We start from the raw sequence: 22,613 nt of genomic DNA, 5'->3' as shown, positions 1-22,613 counted from the left end.
GAGAGAGAGAGAGAGAGAGAGAGCGCGCATGAGCAGGGGCGGGGCAGAGAGAGAGGGAGACCCAGAATCTGAAACAGGCTCCAGGCTCTGAGCTGTCAGCACAGAGCCCAACGCGGGGCTCAAACCCACGAACCGTGAGATCACGACCTGAGCCGAAGTCAGACGCCCAACCGACTGAACCACCCAGGCACCCCGTTCTTGGAGAATTTTTAATGCCTTGAAAAAACGATCAGAGGAAGCATTAGTGAAAAGAAGGTCAAACTTCCAAAACAGTGTATTACGTAAGTGGTATGTTTGCATTCGCCTATGTATGTAAGAAACAGCAAAAGAATATACACCAAAATAGTAAAGGGGTGTTTTTTTTTTTTCAGGGTACTAGGATTATGAAGACTTTTTTTTCACTTTTTTAACCTTTTTTTTTTTGCCTACATTTTTTACAGTGAATAAATATTTACTAGGACAGAAACCTTTAAAATTTTTAACTTTTTTAAAAAAATGATTATTTAGTTTTGAGAGAGAGACTGACCGTGAGCAGGGGAGAGGCAGAGAGAGAGGGAGACAGAATCCGAAGCAGGCTCCAGGCTCTGAGCTGTCAGCATAGAGCCCGACATGGGGCTCGAGCCCACAAACCGTGAGATCATGACCTGAGCCGAAGTCAGGCGCTTAACTGACTGAGCCACCCAGGCAATTCTAAGAAACCTTTTAAAATAATAATTACTGAGAATGAAAGTTGGGGCGCCTGGCTGGCTCAGTCAGAAGAACGTTTTATTCTTCAGGTCGGGGTCGTGGGTTTGAGCTTCACACTGGGTATAGGGATTACTAAAAAACCATAAATAAACTTAAAAAAAAAGACTGAAAGAAAATGAGCATTGGTGTAGAGCATATAAATCATAGCTGTGACCATGCTCTTGACATTCCGATCTGCTGCCTACTTTTACCGTTGTTTAATTCAGAGCAAGCCACACATTACCTCTCAAATTTGGATACAGCAGAAGTGGTCCTGGGCACCACCCAGTCAAGGGCATGCAAGCGTGGTTCATCCTATGCCAGAAACCCACACTAGCGCCCTAGGCAGCCAGCCCGCGTCTGCCTGCGTCTACACAGATAGCGGCTCCCTATGTTTTCCCCAGCCAGGGAGTAAGGACCACGTCAGGCTGCTGGAGCAAGCGGCCAGGAGGGACTCACTCCTCTTCAGGAAAGGAGGTGGGGAACGTGATCAGGAAGGGCCACTGCGGGGCTAGCCTCAGCAGAAGAGGGCTTGTGGGGACACAGAGAAGGACTGGCTACAGAAGAAGACATGAAGGTGGACAAGCCAGGCTGAAGCATGTTCAAGGGATAAGGTTTTATTTTCAAAATTACAAGAAGTACCCCTTTGAGGGACCGTTAGTTTCTAAAAAGTTCAATTTGTAAGTGGAAATGACAAATGGGCAAATCAAAGGGCATCTGGGTGGCTCAGTCTGTTGAGCATCTGACTTCAGCTCAGGTCATGATGTCATGGCTTTTGAGTTCAAGCCCTGTGTCGGGCTGTCCTGACAGCTCAGAGCCTGGAGCCTGCTTCTCATTCTGTGTCTGCCTCTCTCTCTCTCTGACCCCTCCCCATTGTACAATCTCTCTCTCTCAAAAATAAATAAACATTTAAAAAAAGGCAAATCAAGAAAGCGGAAGGCAGATTAAATAAAGAGAAGAAAACATATGTGGGCTATACACATATATACAAATTCCAAAATGGTTAGCCCACAAAGGTTTCTATAAGGAGCAACAGTCAATATTTCATAACACAGTGGCCACTAGATTTCCATTTCATTTATCTGCATTTCACAGACAGGTATGAAAGTCGGGAATTTAAATTGCTACTTGACTCACAGTTTGAAATTACAATATTTGGCCTCGACAACGCAGCTCATAACAAAAGTGGTTACGCAGCTGAGCAGGACAATGTACACAGATGATGAGATGGTCATTCCAATTCTTAAAACGAGCTCAGATTAAGTAATTAAGGCCATTTGCCTTGTGTGCGGTGGCATTTCCTTTGAACTGTGAGCCAGTCTTACTGAGCAATATTGCTGTGTTAGGAGAAGAAGGTTCAACCTTGATTTTCAGACATTCAGATGAGGTTCAAAAAGAAGCTCAAACCCTGCAAACTGACTCAAACATTTAAAAGTCAAACGAGTGAAGAGAAACATCATCAACAAAAGCTACGAGGTGGGGTGGCTGGGAAATAATTAGCCGCTTGATTCAAAACAAACCCTGACAGTGAGCCGTTCAAGCGCTCACCTATGAAACATACTTCGCATGACACTTTGCTGGCGGAGGCACACGGCTGAGCGGCCTCTATAAAAGGTAAATTTCACCCAGACCCTCCCTTGCTCAGTCTCCTCCATCGTCTACCCCTGCCTGTAACCAAGTCCCAGCTTTTCAGAACTCACACGCCGCCTCCTCTCTGCCTCTAACCTCAGCCAGCCTGTCTGTACCTCAGCTTCCTCAAGTGGAAAGTGGGGGAAATCCTAATTACCACCGCAGGGTCAGTGTAAGAGTTAAGTGAGATGACTATGAAAGGTGCAAAACCATGGCACGGTGCCTGGGCCATCTACTCAGGTCAGCCAGGGGCTCCCTCGTCCTCTATCCAGTTACCAATCACCTCCTTCATGGGGATTTGGGGTCTGAACAGCATCAAGGCTGAGACAGACCTTTGGGCCCCAGAGTCTTCCAGGAAGGACAACCCCCAGAGCGCCTGCATCCCAGGCACGGTCAGTGCTAACTGGCAGCGGCTGGCAGCTGTCACAAATTAATCATGACTAACTGTGTGTCTCTGCCCCCAGGCTCCTTCCTCGGTGACCATGAGCCCATTCTCATCTGTGCCTGGGGCCCGAGTCATCTGAACACGTTTCGTTCCCCACGGTGGAAGGCTGCCCTCCATCCAGAGAGAGGCTGAAAATAAAAAGACGTCAGAAGGGTGACTTTCCCTGCTCTGCCCGTGGAGGCTCCCCTACTGTACCCCAGATGATCAGCCACCACCGGCCGTGGGGTGCTTCCTCCCCGACGCCAGGCGGCCGGCCGGAAGAAGCAGAGGACTATCCACTGAGCCAGCCCCTGCGCATCACAGATAAATCCCCGGTTTATCTGCCGCTGCCTCCTCACCAGCAGTCCCGGTGGCACAAGAAAAGCTGCCAACGACCCGTCAAGCTACATGTCACGGTGTCTCCAGCCCCATTCTCCGCTGGGCAGTGGCAGGGATGCTAACGATAATGACAGGCAGAAAAAGGGACACTGTGAAACTGGGATGTGGGCTGCGAGAGCCCCCGTCTTCCCAAGTCATACAAAGAATTCGGATCAAATGATGAACCCTCAAAACGTGCCAGAGGCTAGTTACCATCGCCTCATTGCATGAGTCAAAACAGGTCTGGAACCAAAGGGATTGTATCAGATTTTAAGGCTTCAGAAGCATCAAGAGAAGCCAATTCCCTGACCCACACTGCGTACTCAGAAGTGCCCAGGAGCTGGGGCACCTGGCTGGCTCAGACAGTGGAAAGTGCGACTCTTGATCTCAGGGTTATGAGTTCAAGCTCCACGTGGAGTGTAGAGATGACTTAAAAATAAAATCTTTAAAAAAAAAAAAAAAAAAGAAGTGCCCAGGAGCATGACCGACTGTGGATGGGACAAACTTCATGTGCAGAGCCATCCCCTGACATTTATGACCAGGGAACACCCCTGCTTCCCACTCCCAGGGCCCCTGACAGCCTAAATGCCAGTGGCAACATCCCCAATCACTGTAAATGACCGAATGGGACCCCCACAAGCCTTCAAAAGCCCTGATCGAAAAGCAGTGAACCTGGCCCTTGACCAGAACGTCACAAATCCAAACGGAAGAGCAGCATCAGGGAGAGACAGACAATGGCCCAGTGACCATTCTGCCTGCACTGCCCCGGGCAACAAGGACAAAACACAAAAGTAATGCCACTAACCACCAAGGCCAGGCCAAACTGTACAATGACCTTGCCTTTAAAATCAGAACTACACGGGCGTATATCCTGGATGGGGTGCGGGAGGGGTGGAGATGGAGGAAACAAGATTAACAGAGTGTTTGCAAGTGTCAAAGGTGCGGGCAGGGGAAAAAGAAGGTCCATCACACTATTTTTTCTACTTTTGTGGGGTGTTCAAAAGCTTCAATAATAAAAGAAGGTTTTTTGTGAACAAAACAATAGAAGGGTAAAAGCTCCTACTAGCTCTCCCCCCCACCCCACTCGTGGCCACAGCTGGAGAGGGAGCTGAGAAAGGCCGTCAGACAGATGGGCTCCTGGGCTCTGACGCCGTGAGTGAGGAGTAAGACAGCAGTAACCACCTGGGCAGGATCCGAAACCAGGCCTTCCACCCGGTCTGAATGACCCTCTGTGTCCCTCCGGCATCTGTCCTGTGCAGAGGACACCGCAGTTTCTCATCCTGTCCCCTCTGCCACAAACTCTGCAGTGTCGCCAGGCGCCACGGGCAAGGGAAAGCCCCCGGGCCCTGACACCACGCCGCACAGCCTGTCCGCTTCTGTGCTGTGGGTTCTCAGCCTGTCCCGAACGCGTCCCAGCACCCCCGGGCATGAAGGGGCAGCTGCAGACTCTCAGTACCACATAAGGGCCCAGCGCCTGCTGGAAGCCCAGACGCCCCCTTCCTCCGAGAAGGTGGAAAGGAGGAAAATGAATTAGAAGGCATGGTCCCTCGGGGGAGAACAGGTTCTGACACACGAAACTGCAGCAAACAGCACAAGACAAATCTATAATTAAGTGTGGAATTAATTATGTGCTGTACAGTCTAGGGAGTGAGATCCACAAAAACTAACTCAAGCAGGTTTCTGGGAGGAGCGAAGGCCTGAAGCAGGCGAAGGATTTAGACAGGTCCAAGGAAGAAAGGAAGACATCCCAGCAAGTTAGGGACGGCAAGCAGCGTGGCTGAGAGGCCAGAGTTCTTCAGGGTGAAGAAGACTGGTCGATGAGTCTAGGAGCTGTGTGCCAAGAAGTGGAGGCAAACGGGGTTAGATGCGAAGAGTCAGGAAATTGACAGCGGGCCTCGAAAACCAGGCAGAAGAATCCTCAACAGCTGAGCGACAAGACTTGACTTGGAGTCAAGTCTACCTGGAAGTTCAAACCACAGCCAACCATTTACCCCCTAGGGACAAATTCCTCACTTCCTTTTGGGTTTTAGTTTCTTTGTCAAAATGAAAATGCTGTGTCTCACGTGGGAAATAGGGAGCCACTGATGGTATCTGAGCAGAAGAGGGACAGGAGAGATGCTGAGTGCAGATTCACATGAAGGGTGAGAGGAGGGTCAGAGGCAGAGGGGAAGAGAACACTCATGTCTTCTGGGGTGATGAGAGCCTGCACCCTCTGGTGTCACACGGAACTCCTGTCTCCATGAATGCCCACCTGGGGGGCCCTGAGCAGGGGCCTTGCCCTATCAGTGCGCCCACAGGTTACTCTACTTGCCCCACAAGACCTGGGGATGCAATAAGATGGGCCTCCCTAAGTGCCAAGTAGACAACAGAAGCTAGTTTCCTTCCGTCCTCGAAAAGCAGAAAGACTTTAGGAAAGAAAAATCAACAGCACTTGGTGAATGGCAAGGTGTGGCGGAAACGGGACAGAGGAGTCGAAAGGCCCTGAGCATTCCAGCCCAGGCGCGGAAGGATAAACAGCATGAGTGCCAGAGACGGTGAAGTAAAGGGAGCGGGGGGCGGTATTTGGTTTAAAGGGGAAAATAACATGCTCCTGTTCTGAATGCTCAGATTTGAAGAGACAGGACTGCCAAGAAATATGGAAGACATAATTTAAACGGCAAAACTAGTGCTCAGAAGCAAGATACACTTAGGGGTAACCAGACTAGGATGAGAATGGATGTACTCCCCAACGAAGAGCGAACTTCACGCACGATGAGCGGAGGGCCAGACCGCGTCTTGGAGAACCACCGCAGTTAGCCGGTCAGAAGAAGAAAAGGCAGCGAACAGCAAGACGCACAAGAAGAGGGAAAAGGAGTAAACCAGGCGCGTGAGCTGCAGGTCAGAGAAACCAAGGAAAGAACACTGTGGGGAACGAGGAGCCGGGCACCGGCCTCAAAAGCAGCACATGGAAGAAAGAGGCTAAAGCAAAGACTATTCGTGTCACAGTAAGAAAGCCACTGGGCTCTTCCGCCAGTGTTGGCTCAGTAATGTTGGAAGAAGTCACGGTCCGAGGTTAAGGAAAGCGGGAGCTGGGAAAAATGGTGGCCACAGCACAGACCCACCTGGTGAAGAAGACGGAGGACAAGGGCAGACGCAGACAGAAGCAAGGGTGGTCAAGGGCGAAAGGGAAAGGTGAGACAGAGATGCGAAAGTACCCGAAAGCACCTTCGGCTCTTACTCTCTGTAAAGATGTTGCGCAGCTCCCGCAAACTCAAACAACTCTAAAAGGGAAAACCTGACGCTGGAGGGGCAAAATACAGAACAGAGAGAGACGCTGGGAGAGAAAGAGTCCAAAGCAAACAGAGGAATCTCTCCGGGACAGAAGCTTTAGCTTGCGGGATAAAACAGCTGACCGTGGCCAAGCTCTGCCCCAGGAAGGCAGCAGCTCTTCTGTTACAGCAACTGGGAGTCTAGGCCCGCACGGAAAATCCCGTCCACGGTGCCGGCCTGGGGCCTGGGAAGCACAAGGCAGGAGCCCTGCTTGGGGGCTGCCATTCTGCGGGGTTTGGCCACCGAGGGGGAGCGTTCTGCTAGAGATCACCAGCGAGAACTATTACGCTAGACACAGCTTTGGGGTGCAGTTAGAGTCTTGTTTCCATGGGACCTAACTGTCTCGAAGTAGAATTTATAGCTCCCCTGAGCAGGATGTAATGACTATAAAGAAATCAAAGCGGACTGTGGGTTTGAAGGTGGGACGCAAGAGACGCAGCGGCTGGCGGGGTCCGGGACCTCCGTGTAGCTGTCAGGGAAAGGACTACAAATGCCCGTGCGAACGGGGAGCAGCTTCAGACCACGACAGAGGGAGGCTCGCGTAACAGGAGGAGGACGGGCTTTGAAAACAAAAATCAAATTACTAAGGAAAACTAGCTTTAAGGAGCTGGGAGAAAATAACCCCAGTTAATGTGATGTTGTGTGGGGTCTGTACGGGTGTGTGTTGTGGGGTTCCTTTGTGTCGGTTTTTTTTTTTTTTAAGTCAGAAACAGGAGGTTCAAAGCCAAAATTTTTCTGAAATTCATCACTGCCCCCCTGAATTAGACCCTCTTGGGCAAGTGCGTAAAAGGGTTTCAAAGACTGCAATGTGCATTCACAATCCTCAAGCGGGGCCCCCACGTGAAAACTGCACGGGAATAAAGAGGAACATCTCAAAGCAAAGCCAGGAACATTCCTCCATACTTTTTAAGCATCAGAAAGCTGATGGGGCGCCTGGGTGCCTTAGTCGGTTAAGCGTCCGACTTTCGCTTAGGTCATGTTCTCGCGGTTCGTGGGTTCGAGCCCCGTGTCGGGCTCTGTGCTGACTGCCAGCTCAGAGCCTGGAGCCTGTTTCAGAGTCTGTGTCTCCCTCTCTCTCTGACCCTGCCCTGCTCACGCTGTCTCTCTATCTGTCTCTCTCCTAGAAATAAATAAAACATTTAAAAAAAAAAAAAAAAGAAAGCTGTTCCCCATTGAATATATGCAAAACATCTAAATCCAATACCACTTTCTCTCCCTCTCCTTCTCTCCCCCCCCCTCTCCTTTTCTCTTTCTCCCTCTCTCCCATACTCCATCTCTTACTCTCTGTCTCCATCTCCCTCTCTCCCTGTCTCTCCTGAAAACAACCTATATTCAACACTCAGACCAAATACATCCTTTCTGTCACCTGTGTGACAGGCTTTCCTGGAGTCTCAACTGGGGCTGCAGGAACCGTCTTGCTGGGGCCCACAGACTGCTCTGGGCTCTTTTCTTAGATAACACGCACACAGCAGACCTAAAATAGCAGGATCAAAGTGTATCTCTTTATTCGTTCACCGTTAGTTTTGTCTGAGCAAAACCTCTCCTTTTTCGGACAGACCTAGTAACGCCATCTGCTTCTGCGAATTCACGGTACAAGAGACAAACATGGAAAGAGCAGCCTCCCAGAGTGCCCAGGACCTCCAACGAGAGCAGGTTGTATAAAGGAAGGGCTTAAGGGCTGCTGTCAGGTGCGCCTGTAACAATAACCCATCCAGGCCTGGGCATGGGGATCAAGGAAGGTTTCCCGGAGAAAACGATCCTGACACTGGGAACTGAGGAGTGTTAGTAAGGGGAAATCAGAAAGGAACATTCTAGTACAATCCCACTCACAACAACATATGAATGATGGCATTCCCATCAGATGTCTCCCAGTTCAAATTTTAACATGTCCAAAATGAGCTGATCACCTGCCCTCAAACCCATTCCTCCCAGCCTCCCCGTCTAGGTAAATCATGACTCCATCCAACCAACTGCTCGAGCCAAAACCCTTCATCGTATCCTTGCCTCAGCCCCGTCTTACCACACAAGAGTCTGTTGACTCTACTTTCAAAGTATCTTGAGAACCCAACCACCTCCATTGCTGCTGCCCTGACCCAAGCCACTGCCATTTATCTGCCCCGGTTACTGTGATGTGCCTCTCTTCTGGCCTCCTTGCCGCTACCTCCCCTTACAGAGAGCATCCCATGTGGAGGCCAGCATGGTCACATCCCTCCTGTGCTCAGAACCCTCCTCAGACTCTTTCACCAAGTTAAAGCCAGCGCGTTCCACGGACCCACGGACGCACGAGTGCTGTGTCATCTCATGTCTGTGTCACTCTACCCACGTCCCCTCTGGCTGCTCCTCTCTCACAGGACTGTCTGCTGACGGCGCAACGGGGAAGCACATTCCACGTTCCCACTTTCAGGGCTTTTGCGCTGTTGTCCTCTCTGCCCAGAATGTTCTTCCAGAGCTTATCTGACTGGCTTGCTCCCTTATTTCCTTCAACTCTCTGCTCAAATACCGCTGCATCTGAGAGACCTGGAGTAAAATGGCAATGACCCCATCAGCACACCCTTCCTTTCTGGCCCCCCTTCATTTTCTCTACAGCACGTATCACCCTCTCCCGCTCGTTTCTTTGTTTTCCTGTCTGTCTCCCCCAGTTGACCACAAAGCTCCGTAAGGATAAATAACGACTTTACTTGTTTCCTGGTGCATCCCCTGACCCTAGAACAGCACCCAGCCTAGAGTCTTGTGCTTAATACCTACTTGGTGACTGGAAAAAATGAATAAATCATGCCGCCACCAGCGTCTACTGTTGGGGGAAATATTTTCAGGACGTCTGTCCAACTCCCTACAACACTCGTCCTAACAACTATCTTCCCCTGCAGACACAGCCGTTCCGAGTGATCACGCCCTTGGTACCGCTCCTCCGACCAGAGATGGATGGCGCCCGAGCCCATGTGAATCCTGGACTTCGGTGCGAAGCTGCTGGCTGCAGTTTCTGCCAGGGGCCAGAAGGAAGGTAAGTCAAGAAGCAGAGGAATCTGCTGAGGGAGGGGGAGGCAGGTGTGCGGAGAGCGGGGAGACTGGATACAGAGAGGCAGCAGGATGGAGGAGGAAGGTGAAAGGAAAAAGTGGAGGCCAACGGACTGTCAACAGCAAGGTTTCTCCATCCACCACTGGGGTCGTGCAGTCAGATGCAGCGCCTGGGTGCATCCGTGTCCCCTGGCAGCCTGGGCCTGGAGGGTTCCAAAGAGAAGAACAGGCTGAGAGAGCGCAAATACCCAATAAATGCAGTCGTGCAGTACGTACCTCGTCAAGTTGCACAGGGCTGAGCTCAGGTTTCACGTAATGCACGGAACAGGCACGAAATCATAAGATCATAACCTGCCTTTTCATTTATGTAGTGAGGGTCTCATTTCAGAACCTTACTTCATCCCAGCAAAGCTAGAGCTATCATCCACCCCTTCATATTCTTAAGCAGAGAGATGCGGGAGGCACAAGATGCTTACACAGATCAAAACTGGGGAGTCTCTAGGAAACAGTCAGACTCGGCATCACAATGTCTTCATCCTACACCACATCCTAGAGGAAGATCCACAGCCTGAATTCATTTTAGAGGCTGAGGAAAGGAGAGCCAAAGAGCTTCACAAGAGACTCTGTATTTAAGATGTTTCAGGGGTGCCTGGGTGCCTCAGTCAGTTGAGCATCCAGCTTCGGCTCAGGTCATGATCTCATGGTTTGGGAGTTCAAGCCCCACATCGGGCTCTGTGCTGACAGCTCAGAGCCTGGGACCTGCTTTGGATTCTGTGTCTCCTTCTTTCTCTGTCCCTCCCCTGCTCAAACTCTGTCTCTCTCTCAAAAATAAATAAACGCTAAAAACATTTTTAAAAATATATAAATGTGTCAAATGCAGAAGTAATTTGTAAGTGTCGTCTGGGGGAACATGCCTGAAGGGACCCACAGAGCTTCACAGACAACAGTGACACAAGACACAGCTATCGTTCAGAGCTCTGGTGCACTTCAGAGACCATCAGAGGACCTGGTAAGCAAGGACTGATCCCGAATTTATCACCTCCCAGGAAACAACTAACGTATGAGTGCTAAAAGAATAATGCCTTGCTGCTGCGCTCAAACTTCAGTTTCAGAGGATTGAGATTATAATGAGTCTCTGCTTCCACATACCTAATTTTTTTCCATACTGGTTTGGTTTTGTTCTTAGCTGTATTCCCTGGGCCACAACCTTAAAGGGCGATTCTTGGGGGGTGCCTGGGTAGCTCAGTTGCTTAAGCATCTGACTCTTGGTTTCCACTCAGGTCAGGATCTCATGGGTCATGAAATCGAGTTCTGCACCAGGCTCTCTGCTGAGAGTTTGGAGCCTGCTTGGGATTCTCTCACTCCCTCTCTCTGCCTCTCCCCTGCTCATGCTTTCTCTCTCTCTCTCTCTCTCAAAATAAATAAATGAACTTTAAAAAAAAATAAAGGGTATTTTAAAAAATTAACTGGATTTGAGAAACAGGTACCCAGAGATCCAGAAAGCAGGCCATCAGCTGTTTAGACCTAGCTTCAGTTAGGAGATGAAATATTAATCCTGTACTCTGATTTAGTGAATGACAATTTATCACCTCAGCCTGACCTCTATGGAGAACAGACATGATCTTCTTTTTTCCATTTCTCCCAAAAGCCAGTTCAATCCGCCACCCCCACTTTGCTGTTAATAATGTATAAAAGCTGACCTGAATTTGAGATGTCCCAGTGAAACCATCAGGTCAGCATTTAGAAGCAACCTTCTTTTTCCAAGGCCAGAAAAGTCAGGCTAGGAACTATTTTTAACTTCACATCTTAACCCCACCAACAGGACCATGAGAAACACCCCTGCTGCCACAAGCTCTCTGGGAAGGTCTGACTGTTTCCCTAAGCACTGCCTAAGTGAAGTTGGTGTTCAATAATCCACCATTGCAGTAGACACCCACCTCACTGCTGTCACTTGTTTTCAAGTTCATAGTCACTGTAAAGGAAAAGTGGTATGTACAAATGATTGCCTCAGCTACCATTTTATTTTATTTTATTTTATTTTATTTTATCTTATTTTATTTCATTTATTTTTTTTTAANCAGTCAGTTGAGTGTCTGACTCTTGATTTTCGCTCATGTTATGATCCCAGGGTTGTGGGATCGAGCCCCACATCAGGCTCTGTCCTGAGCACGGAGTCTGCTTGAGATTCTCTCTCTCCCCACTGTTGCCCCCTCCCCAGCTTGCTCTTTAAATAAATAAATAAATAAATAAATAAATAAATAAATAAATAAAATATAGTGTGAGATGAACTTGGATATAGATTAAAAAACAGCTCACTTTCGGGACGCTTGGGTGGCTCTGTTGGTTGAGCGTCCAACTGTTGGTTTTGGCTCAGGTCATGATCTCACGATATGTGGGTTAGAGCCCCACGCTGGGCTCAGTGCTGAGCCTGGAGCCTGCTTAACATTCTCTCTCTCCTCCCTCTCTTTTTCTCTCTCTCTCGCTCTCTCCCCCCCTCGCACATGCACTCGTTCTCTCTCTAATTAAAAAATGTTTAAAAACCCTTAAACCTTCTTAAAGGGTCTAAGATTTAAAGAAAAAAAAATTCCATAGAACTACCCTACAATCTGCAATTGCACCATGAGGTATTTACCCAAAGGACACAAAAATACAAAATACAAATTCAAAGGGGTACGTGCATCCTAATGTTTATAGCAGTGCTATCAACAAGAGCCAAACTATGGAGAGAGCCCAAATGTCCATCGACTGATGGATAAAGAAGATGTGGTATATGTGTGTGTATATGTATGTATAAACACACACACACACACACACACACACACACACACACACACAGGAATATTACTCAGCCATCAAAAAGAAAAAGAATGAAATCTTGCCATCTGCAACAACATAGATGGAACTAGAGTATATTAAGCTAAGTGAAATAAGACCATCAGAGAAAGATAGGTATCATGATTTCACTCGTATGTGGAATTTAAGTAACAAAACCGATGAATATATGGGGGGAGCGGAGAGGGAAAACAAACCACAAGAGACTTAATGATAAGAACAAACTGAGGGTTGATGGAGGGAGGTGGGCAGGAGATAGGCTAGATGGGTGATGGGTACTAAGAAGGGCACTTGTGATGAGTAGTGGGTGTGTTGTATTTAAGTGATAAATCACTAAATTCTACAGCTGAAACCAATATTGCACTGTACATTAATTAAAATGTAAATTTTTAAAAGCCCAGATACTAAAGCATTTATGAATAAAATAACACGGTATCAGGGATCATTGGCAAAGTTGATAATGACACATGGGGGTTCTTTATACACATCTATTTTATATAGTACATTCAAAAATTTTTTAAGTTTTATTTATCTAAATAATCTCTACACCCAGTGTGGGGTTCAAACTCACAACCCAGAGATCAAGAGTCACATGTTCTTCTGACTGAGCCAGCTGGGCGCCCCTCAACCTTTTTTCTTAATCAAGTAGGAAAAAGCACTTCTCGATTCAAACAAACTACATGTGTGTGCACATGTGTATGCATCGCAGTCAGGAAAATCTGAGCAGTCAATGATATCCATAATGTTAAGGAATTATTGTTAATAATTTCAAGTGTGAGAATGATATCCTGGTTATGATCTTTTGAAATGAAATAGTTATAGATGAAAAAACACTCGGGATTTGCTTGAAGATAAGCCAAGGCAGGGGGAGTCAGGGGGGAGGGGTTAAAAAAGACTGGCCATGGGGCACCTGGGTGGCTCAGTCAGTTAGGTGTCTGACTCTTGATCTCAGCTCAGGTCTTAGTCTCAGGGTCATGAATTCAAGCCCCATGTTGGGCTCCACACTGGGCATGCAGCCAACTTAAAACAAACAAACAAAAAGTCTGGGGGAGCCTGCGTGGTCCAGTCGGTTAAGGGTCCAACTTCAGGTCATGATCTCACGGTTCGTGGGTTCAAGCCCCATGGGCTCAGAGCCTAGAGCCTGTTTCAGATTCTGTGTCTCCTTCTCTTTCTGACCCTGCCCTGCTCACGCTGTCTCTCTCTCTCAGAAATAAATAAAACATTAAAAAAAAATTTTTTTTAAAGTCTGGCCACATATCAATAACTGTTAATGCTGGATGGTAGACATATCGCAGTGATTATACTCTTCTCTCTGCTTTTGGATAGATTTGAAATTTTGCATAATAAAAAGTTTTGAAAAATAGATTTTCCATTCCAATTCTGTACTCATCCATCCTATCTCATGAGGCTTTATAAAGACTACACGAAATGAATGAAAACAAGTGAATGTAATTAAATGAATAGAAATGCTGCCCCTTTTTTTTGCCACTGGTGGGACACAGTGAAGAAAGCAGTGGGCTTGAGATTTAAAAATCCTGACTGATTGGGATGCCTGGGTGGCTCATTTGGTTAAGTGTCCGACTTGCACTCAAGTCATGATCTCACAGTTTGTGAGTTCAAGCCCTACATCAGGCTCTGTGCTGACATCTTGGAGCCTAAAGCCCACTTTGGATTCTCTGTTTCCCAATCTTTCTCTCTCTCTCTCTGCCCTGTCCCCACTTGTGTTCCCTCTCTCAAAAAAAATAAACATTTAAAAAAATTCTGGGAGCATCTGGGTGGCTCAGTCGGTTAAGCATCTGACTTCAGCTCAGATCATAATCTCACAGTTCGTGAGTACAAGCCCCGTGTGAGGCTCTACGTGGACAGCTCAGAGCCTCGAGCCTGTTTCAAATTCTGTCTCCCTCTGTCTCTGCCCCTCTCCTGCTGCTCTCTGTCCCTCATTCCCTCAAAGATAAACATTAAAAACATTTTTAAAATCTGACTCATTATGTTCTTTCTTCGTGATACCCTTCAGCGCTGACTTTCCTCCCTCAAGTTTCTTTTATTTTTTACTATTTTTATTTATTTTTGAGAGAGCACAAGTGGGGGAGGGGCAGAGAGAAAGGGGAACAGAAGATTAGAAACAGGCTCTGCGCCAACAGCAGCCAGCCCGATGTGGGGCTCGAACTCACAAATGACAAGATCATGACCTGAGCCAAAGTCAGAGGCTCAACCGACTGAACCACCCAGGTGTCCCTCAACTAGAAGCTCCTTAAAGGCAGAAACGCTGTCCATCTTGTTCGCCATAGTGTCCTGGGCAATTAGCCCAATGCCTGCTATGAAAAAATAAAGCTGAGTTCAAGTTCGTGTTCAGCAATTTGAAGTGAGGACTGTGACTGTTCTCTGCACCCAACCTCAGTGCTGTGGTGTACTGGTGTATCGGTATTTGTGGTATAGCGCTGGACAGTTTACTTAACCTCCCCAGGCCTCAGCCTCCTCCTCTGTAAAATGGAAATAAAGTCTATCTCAACAAGCTGATATGACGTGTGGTTTAAAGGACTTCCTGTGGCCACTTATTCATTTGTTCCACATTTATCAATTCTCAAAGTCCGACAAAAATGTATGGAGTGGCCCATCATGCCCATAAACAGAATAGTAATAAGGTGACATGAACATTAGCTAAATGTAAGTACTGATTCAACAAATATTTATGGAGTTTCTACTGTGTACTAAGCACCGCCACATGCTAGGGATAACTATGAAGGTAAGTACGGTATGATCCTTGCTTTTGAGGAAGTTTTCAGTCAAACGGAAGAGAAGAGAGAGGATGTGATCACAACGTGAATTGGTAAGTGACATACCAGAGTAAGACAGGAACATAGCACATTCCCTCTGGGGACACTCTCCTACCCAAGTTCGTTTCAGGAAAGAAATCAGTTCACTTAACTTCCCAAAGTTATAAATGTCAACTCCCAAATTAAAACCACCATGAGGGATTTCACTTTCACTTATTCCCCTGCGATAAGGCTATAGATTCTCTCTAAAGAAGCCGGCCAATGCTGGCAATCTTCCAAAGGAATTAGATCCTTTTGTTTTTCTGGCTTTTTGCCAGCAGTCCAAACCAAAAGAGCCAAATGGAGCTATTGGCTCATCCATTTAATATTAACTGCCAACTCCCTTCTCCCAGAACACAATGCCCTTCTATTTCAGAGGAGCCCCCTCAGCAACTTGTTCCTTGTCAATCAATGGCTGAATTAAGAAAGAACACAGATTTGAGTCTTTCAGATCCAATTCCAAAGACAGGGCCAACTTCTCTCTCATTAAAAATAGGATTTAATAACTCAAGTAAAAAAAAATTTTTTTTTCAATAACTTACCTCAAATTCTTCCCAAAAGCCTTGTTTGACTTTATCTGTGGTCTCAGCTAATTTGCTTAGTTCTCGAACCCGGCTTTCTATTTCAGCAGCATTGATGCGTGTTGTGTTGAGGGGCTAATCGAATTCAGCAGTTGGTGTGAAATGAATAAAGTATTATAAAAAAAAAAAGTGTTAATGCAAAAAAAAAAAAGAAAGAAAGAAAGAGTTCCATGTTGATATTTGTAAGGCAAGGACAGGAAATTTGTCAAAAGGACATGGTAATTCATAATAAAATTTTTCAAATACAGTTTCGCTTTCTTTTCTGTTTTGTCAGGAAATAGATCTTTCTTCAAGCTCCACACACACACTTCGCTCTGCTGATATGAATGCAAATCTATTTTTCTTCATAAACGGATGCCAACATGATTTGGGGAGATGATATCATTTGCCACTAGGTAGTAAGGGTGAACTCTGAAGTAGCACTGACTCCAAAGTGAGGAAGTGTAATCACCCAAAGGTAACCAAAGGAAGGCCTAGAATGAACACTTGGTAAAAGCTGCTTTAAAAACTCTATAAGGCCTTTTAGAGATACACATGGAGATGATCATGGCAATGATGTAATAAATTTGTTTCCAAACACCATAAGGGGAGAGCAGTTGAGTGCAGTAATAATGAAACAAGATTCGGTAAGTTGATCACAACTGAAGCTGGGTGATGGGTGTGTGGGGGCTCATGATACTATTCTACTTCTGTCTATTTAGAAGATTCTATGTCAGGATTTTTTAAAAACTCTGTAGGGAGATGCAGCTTCAGCTTTCTAACGTCCTCACCTGCTTGAGTTGTAGTACTGTGCCCAATGTTTCCACCATGGGATTCTTCTTGTAATGCTCCACGAGATCTGTCAAAGAGTCAAAGCGTTCTCCTCCACCAACGTCGTATTTCAGTTCCTTTCAACCCAAAAAAAAAAAAAATCCTATTACTTTTACCTTAAATTACAATTTTTTCCCAACGGAAGTACAGAGACTAACTCTTCCCCAAAGATCAAATGGCTGCGGTGGTACAAAGGAGAGAAAGGATGGTGGAACTGGAAAGGCAGGCCCGACGTGAAAGAGCTCACCACTGAGGTGTGAGGTCTAAGTACGTATTCCTCAGCTACCGGGGCACAAAACAGTTTCCCCTTCATAAGTTAACTAAGTAGTTTAAAGAAATGAAACACAGCATTATTTGCTATTTACTTACACTCCAGGCTCAGCAGCCATTCGGCAGGCTGCTTGCTCAAGAGAAGGTAAATAACAATTTCTCTCTGAAATGCAACGATCTCCAAGGCTGGGTAGGCAGCACTGAAGCCCAACACACATGTCTCTATTTTCCTCTTCTAATGAAAATTTAGAAGGGAAATTATAAACAGAGACCAGGAAATTTTCTCTGACCAAAAGATCGGAATAGGCGACTTCAGGGAAACAACAGGAAAACATTAAAATCAGAAAATACAAAACGCTAGAAATTACATGAGAAGATGTTTGGGCACCATCTTTTATTTAAAAATAAAATTGCAGCGTTGGGAGCGGGGGAGAAGCATTTTCAGAATAACAAAGAACGGACCTCTGGAAATCCATTCTTCCATAAAAGCAACAAAAGTACTGGTAAAAACTGTCATCAATTTTTTTCAGAACTCTGAAAATTCACCAAGAACCTGCACCAGTCCAAGGAACGTTTATTCAAGAAAAAGGATTGAATCTTGGTAAGGAGCAAACTGTGGCAGTTTAACTTGCCCTGTATCCCCGTGCATCTCTCTCTAGCTCTTCTGTAGCCTTGAAAACAACAGCCTTATAATCACAGTAGCTGTGAAAGCCAGCAACACAGCATACCTAGAGGGGACAAAATGAATTTGAACTCTCTCCAGAAACCCACCCCAGACAATAATCCCTACGGGCAAACCTTGTTTCATTGCACTGCACTTCAGTGTGCTTTGCAGACACTTCTTTTTTTTTTTTACAAATTAAAGGTTTGTGGCAACCCTGCATCAAGCAAGTCCACTGGCACCATTTTTCCAACACTATTTGCTCACCTTGTGTCTCTGTGTCCCATCTTGGTAATTCTTCCAGTATTTCAACTTTTTCATTATTACTATATGTGTTATAGTGATCTGTGATCAGTGATTATGACCTGCTCAAAGCTCAGATGATGCTTAGCATTTTTAGCAAATAAAGTATTTTTTAATCAAGGTACACTGTCAAAAAAATGTACGTTTTCTGTTGGTTTCTAGACATATTGCTACTGCACACTTAATAAACTACAGTACAGTACGAACATAACTTTCATATGCACTGAGAAACCCAAAAAATGCATTTGACTTGCTTTGTTGCAAATATTCACTTTACTGCAGTGGTCTGGAACTGAACCCATAACATCTTGGAGATATACCTATATTGGGCCTGGTTAGCAGCTCTCCGAAAACCCCTGCTTTCAGAGCGTATGTTTATTTGGCCTGACCTAGAGTTCACTCAGCCCTGTCTTCAGGGGATCTGCCAAAAACAATCAGCAGCAACTGTTTAGTACCCCAGCAGCCTGAGGTAACAATACCCGTTAAAGCAGATAAGAGACTGACCAAAACAGAAAAAGGAAAATTCTACGTGTTATCCACACAGGGCTTGGAAAACCAATAACATAGAGAGGCAAATCAAGAAACAAACTCTTAACTATAGAGAACAAACTGATGGTTGCCTGAAGGGAGGTGGGTGGGGAGACAGAGGAGACAGGTGATGGGGATTAAGGAGTGCACCTGTTGTGATGAGCACTGGGTGTTACATGAAGTGTTGAATCACTATACCGTATAGCTGAAACTAATATTATGTTGTATGTAAACTCACTCAAGTTTAAATCAAAAGTTAAAAAAGAAAAAACACCCCTCACATACTCTTGAGAATCCAAAAGGCTATGTGACTGAGCAGGGCTATGTGAAGTCCAGGGAAGAAGTCTGTGTGTGAAGTCCAAGAAAACCCTCTAGTTGACCTTGAGGTTGTGCACAAACAGAAGGTGAAGGCTAAGGCAGAGCTGTAATCTGCCGGAGCACTGAACGTGTGCCCCAACACACCCCGACACACACACAGAGCCCCCTGCCAAAGTCTAGGAGACTTAATGATTCAAGGCATTTAAGGAGATGTCTGTCTAATCATTAGCTGACCACTCAGCTAACCAAGCAAAGACTTCAGTGACTATGCGTAGCAAAGAATATAGGAAAATCACGAGACACAGAAAGAGTAACAACTACAGTAGCGATAAAAAAAAAAAACAGCGACAGCAAACCCTGGAAAAGACGGCATCTGATTTCCAGAGTCAGCACGTTGTATTACTTAAAATGTCTAGTTGCCAACAAAAAATTATGAAACATGCAAAGAAACGGGAAAGTATGGGCCAAACGTGGGGGGTATGCACTTAATAACAGAAACTGTCCTTCAGAAAGCCCACATAAACACTTGAAATCAGCTAGTATACATATGCGCAAAGAACTAAAGGAAACGGTACTTTATAAATTAAAATGGGAGGATGTCGTCTCATCAGAGAATATCATAAAGCTCTGTACACAAATGTTTACAGCAGCATTATTCATAATAGCCAAAATGCCCACCCATTTTTAATGGATAGACAGAATCTACTCTAGCCACACAATGGAATGGTTGACAATAGAGTTTATGGACACACACTACAATATGGGTAAGCCCTGAAGACATTATGCAAAGTAACCCAGACACAAAAACCACGTTATATAATTCCATCTATATGAAACATCTAAAACAGGCGAATCCATAAAAATGAAAAGTAGATCAGAGGCTGCCAAGAGCCAGAGGGAGGGGAAATCACGGGGAGTGACTGGGAATGGACACAGGGTTTCTTTCTGGGGTGATGAACATGTTCTGGAATTAGTGTTGGTGGCTGCATCGTATGTGAACATACCAAAAACCACTAAACTGTCTGCTTTAAAAGGATGAATTATATGGTATGTGAGTTGTACCTCAATAATTAGCTGTTTTTTTAAAAATATTTATGTAATTTTTTAAAAGAGACTCTTCATTTTTTTAAAATGTTTTATTTATTTCTGAGAGAGAGAGAGAGACAGCGTGAGCAGGGGAGGGTCAGAGAGAGAGGGAGATACAGAATCTGAAACAGTCTCCAGAATCTGAAACAGTCTCCAGGCTCTGAGCTGGCTGTCAGCACAGAGCCTGACGCAGGGCTCGAACCCACAAGCCGTGAGATCATGACCTGAGTCGAGGTCAGACACTTAACCGACTGAGCCACTCAGGTGCCCCTAAAATATTATGTAATTTTAAAACTGAAACAGTAAGTGAAAAGCTTCTATTTAAGAAACAAAACAAAGTTTGACATAGTTGACCAAGAATCAACCTCAGTCCCGTCACCACATTAAAAACAAGAAATAGTAAGGTCAGTTCTCCGAGCCTTAATGCAGGAACTCTGCAACACAGAGGCAAATGCGTCACAGGCCAGACAGTGACAATCCTAAGGAGGAGTCGAGGCCGTCACATTAGAAACATGGAGAGGGAGGCCCACTCCAGCCACAGTCAAGCAGAAACAGGTTCAACAGCACAGGGCAGAGGTGATGCACTGAGGCAGGATTTAATCTGTCAGAGACAGACTGGAAATAAATAAAAAAGTCCTAAAATGATGAAACAATTGTAATAAATAATGTTCTAAAAGCACATGAGCCTGTAGCTAAATGAGCAAAGAAAATCTGCCGTCGGAAGTGATGTCTGCCTCCTTCCAGCAGAAGAACCACCCAAAGACGACATTTTGCCAGACCCGTAGTTCAAGTGCGGCTTTACCTGACAGCGGATCATGACGTGGGTCACTTTAGACTTGCCATCGTTGCTCTCTCCTTTGTCATCACCAGTTCGGACAGAGAGAACAAAATCTCCGGGGTGGCTCTGGCTCTCTCGTACCAGAAAGCTACCATGTTTTCCTTTTTCCGTTAATAATTTCTCTGCTTCTTTCCCAGACAGGTGTCCGTGAAACCACCTAAATTTTTTTTAAATGAAAATCAACTGAGTTCTGCCACGAGTTTAAAGCATTCTTTCACAAAACTACCACACATAATGAGCTCCTAAACAATTAAAAAACAGGCACATTCCTCTAAGAGATTGGTCAATCCTGCGCAAGAAGGATTTGCAGCCCAAGCAGAAAGGAAAAATGGCAAAGATGTTAAGAATAACTATTGAACTTTTTAAATGAGCCCACAGTGATTTTGAAACAAATGTCCTCAATCTTTCCTATTTTCTTTTCAATCTCCCAGCTTTTAAAAATGCATTTAGGGGCGCCCGGGTGGCTTAGTCGGTTGAGCGTCCGACTTTCGCTTAGGTCATGATCTCGCGGTTCGTGGGTTCGAGCCCCGCGTCGGGCTCTGTGCTGACTGCCAGCTCAGAGCCTGGAGCCTATTTCAGAGTCTGTATCTCCCTCTCTCTCTGACCCTCCCTTGCTCACGCTGTCTCTCTCTCTCTCCTAGAAATAAATAAAAAAAATATTAAAAAAAAAAATGCATTTAGCCATTTCTCCATGCCCTACCCTAAAAGGACCAACTATTTAAACACAACCATTTAAAGAAATTAAACTAGAAAGTCATGATAGAGACAGAAAATCATTTGAATGTCTGCCCTTGCTTTGGCATGTGCATATTACATTAAAAAGGATTTCCATTGGGGCACCTGGGTGGCTCAGTCGGTTAAGTGTCCGACTTCCAGGGCATGATCTCACGGTTCGTGGGTTAGGCCGGGCTCTGTGCTGACAGCTAGCTCAGAGCCTGGAGCCTGTTTCAGATTCTGTATCTCCCCCTCTCTCCCTTCTCATGCTGTCTCTCTCTCTCTCTCAGAAATAAATGAAACTTAAAAAAAATTTTTTTTAAATGTTAATGGGGCGCCTGGATGGCTTACTCAGAAGAGCGTGTGACTCTTGATCTCAGGGTTGTGAGTTCAAGCCCCATGTCAGGTGTAGAAACTATTTAAACAAACAAAAAAACAAACAAGCAGGGGCGCCTGGGTGGCTTAGTCGGTTAAGCGTCTGACTTTCGCTTAGGTCATGATCTCGTGGTTCGTGGGTTCGAGCCCCGTGTCAGGCTCTGTGCTGACTGCCAGCTCAGAGCCTGGAGCCTGTTTCGGAGTCTGTGACTCCGTCTCTCTCTGACCCTCCCCTGCTCATGCTGTCTCTCTCTCTCCTAGAAATAAATAAAACATTAAAAAAAAATTTTTTTTTAAACAAACAAACAAGCAAACTTAAAAATCCGAACACAGTCATATTAATAAAGTGGCTTTTCCCCTCAGGATCTTGGTCAGAAAGCAAGCACTCTCATGGCAGATAGTGCTAATGGCTCATCACTAGGGGAATATACTTTGAGTTATTTTTTTATCCACCCTCAACTGAACAGAGTAAAATGTAGAAATAAACTCAGTTGGTGGACAGCCTTTTGCATGAAGCTATGGTGGTGGCTGGAAAAACAAATTATCGGCATATAATAACACTGACAGAGAGGTGCAAGTTGAAGAAACTGACCTGAAGATACAAAATACAAACCAAATCAAGAGACCCTGAATATGTACTGAGCCAGAGAGGAGACTGGGGATGTAGAAAACCAATAAAATCAATAAAAATAAGTCCAGCCCTGGCTTTCATCAACTTAGTTCCAATACAAGGTGGGGGCGGGAGGGGAGAAGATCTCTGAAATAATAGAATTCCCTCTAAGCAAGATCATTCCCCACATTTGTGGACACAACATAAAAGAACTGATGAAAAAGCTGCTTTTCGGCTTCTAAGCATAAACTGACATCTGTTGGTGGCCCTGCTGAACGGCTGGGAGCCACTCTGAGAACTGTTGCTGTTTGGGCATCTCCAGAATCATTTGCTTTTCTCTCCTAACGCTCAAAGATTATCGGCTCAAGTTCAATAATCTTAAAATTACTGCAT

General features: G+C 45.6%; 1 protein-coding gene across 2 annotated transcripts in view; it reads right to left on the bottom strand.

The window, feature by feature from the left end:
• The window catches only part of PTPN11 (protein tyrosine phosphatase non-receptor type 11), a 78,681-nt gene that overhangs the window by 32,877 nt on the left and 23,191 nt on the right, over positions 1 to 22,613 (bottom strand). For both annotated transcript variants that reach the window (XM_077747917.1, XM_077747918.1), the window contains exons 4-6: positions 20,486 to 20,678; positions 16,478 to 16,594; positions 15,669 to 15,782 (exon numbers count right to left, since the gene is read on the bottom strand). In XM_077747917.1, coding sequence (XP_077604043.1) covers positions 15,669 to 15,782; positions 16,478 to 16,594; positions 20,486 to 20,678 — 424 coding nt within the window. The remainder of the gene's footprint in view (positions 1 to 15,668; positions 15,783 to 16,477; positions 16,595 to 20,485; positions 20,679 to 22,613) is intronic.

The sequence above is a fragment of the Crocuta crocuta genome, unplaced genomic scaffold (genome assembly GCF_008692635.1).
Source record: "Crocuta crocuta isolate KB4526 unplaced genomic scaffold, BGI_CrCroc_1.0 scaffold29, whole genome shotgun sequence".
In the NCBI taxonomy this organism is placed as follows: domain Eukaryota; kingdom Metazoa; phylum Chordata; class Mammalia; order Carnivora; family Hyaenidae; genus Crocuta; species Crocuta crocuta.
Note: the sequence above shows the minus strand (reverse complement) of the source record. Positions and strands in the feature narration are given on the sequence as shown.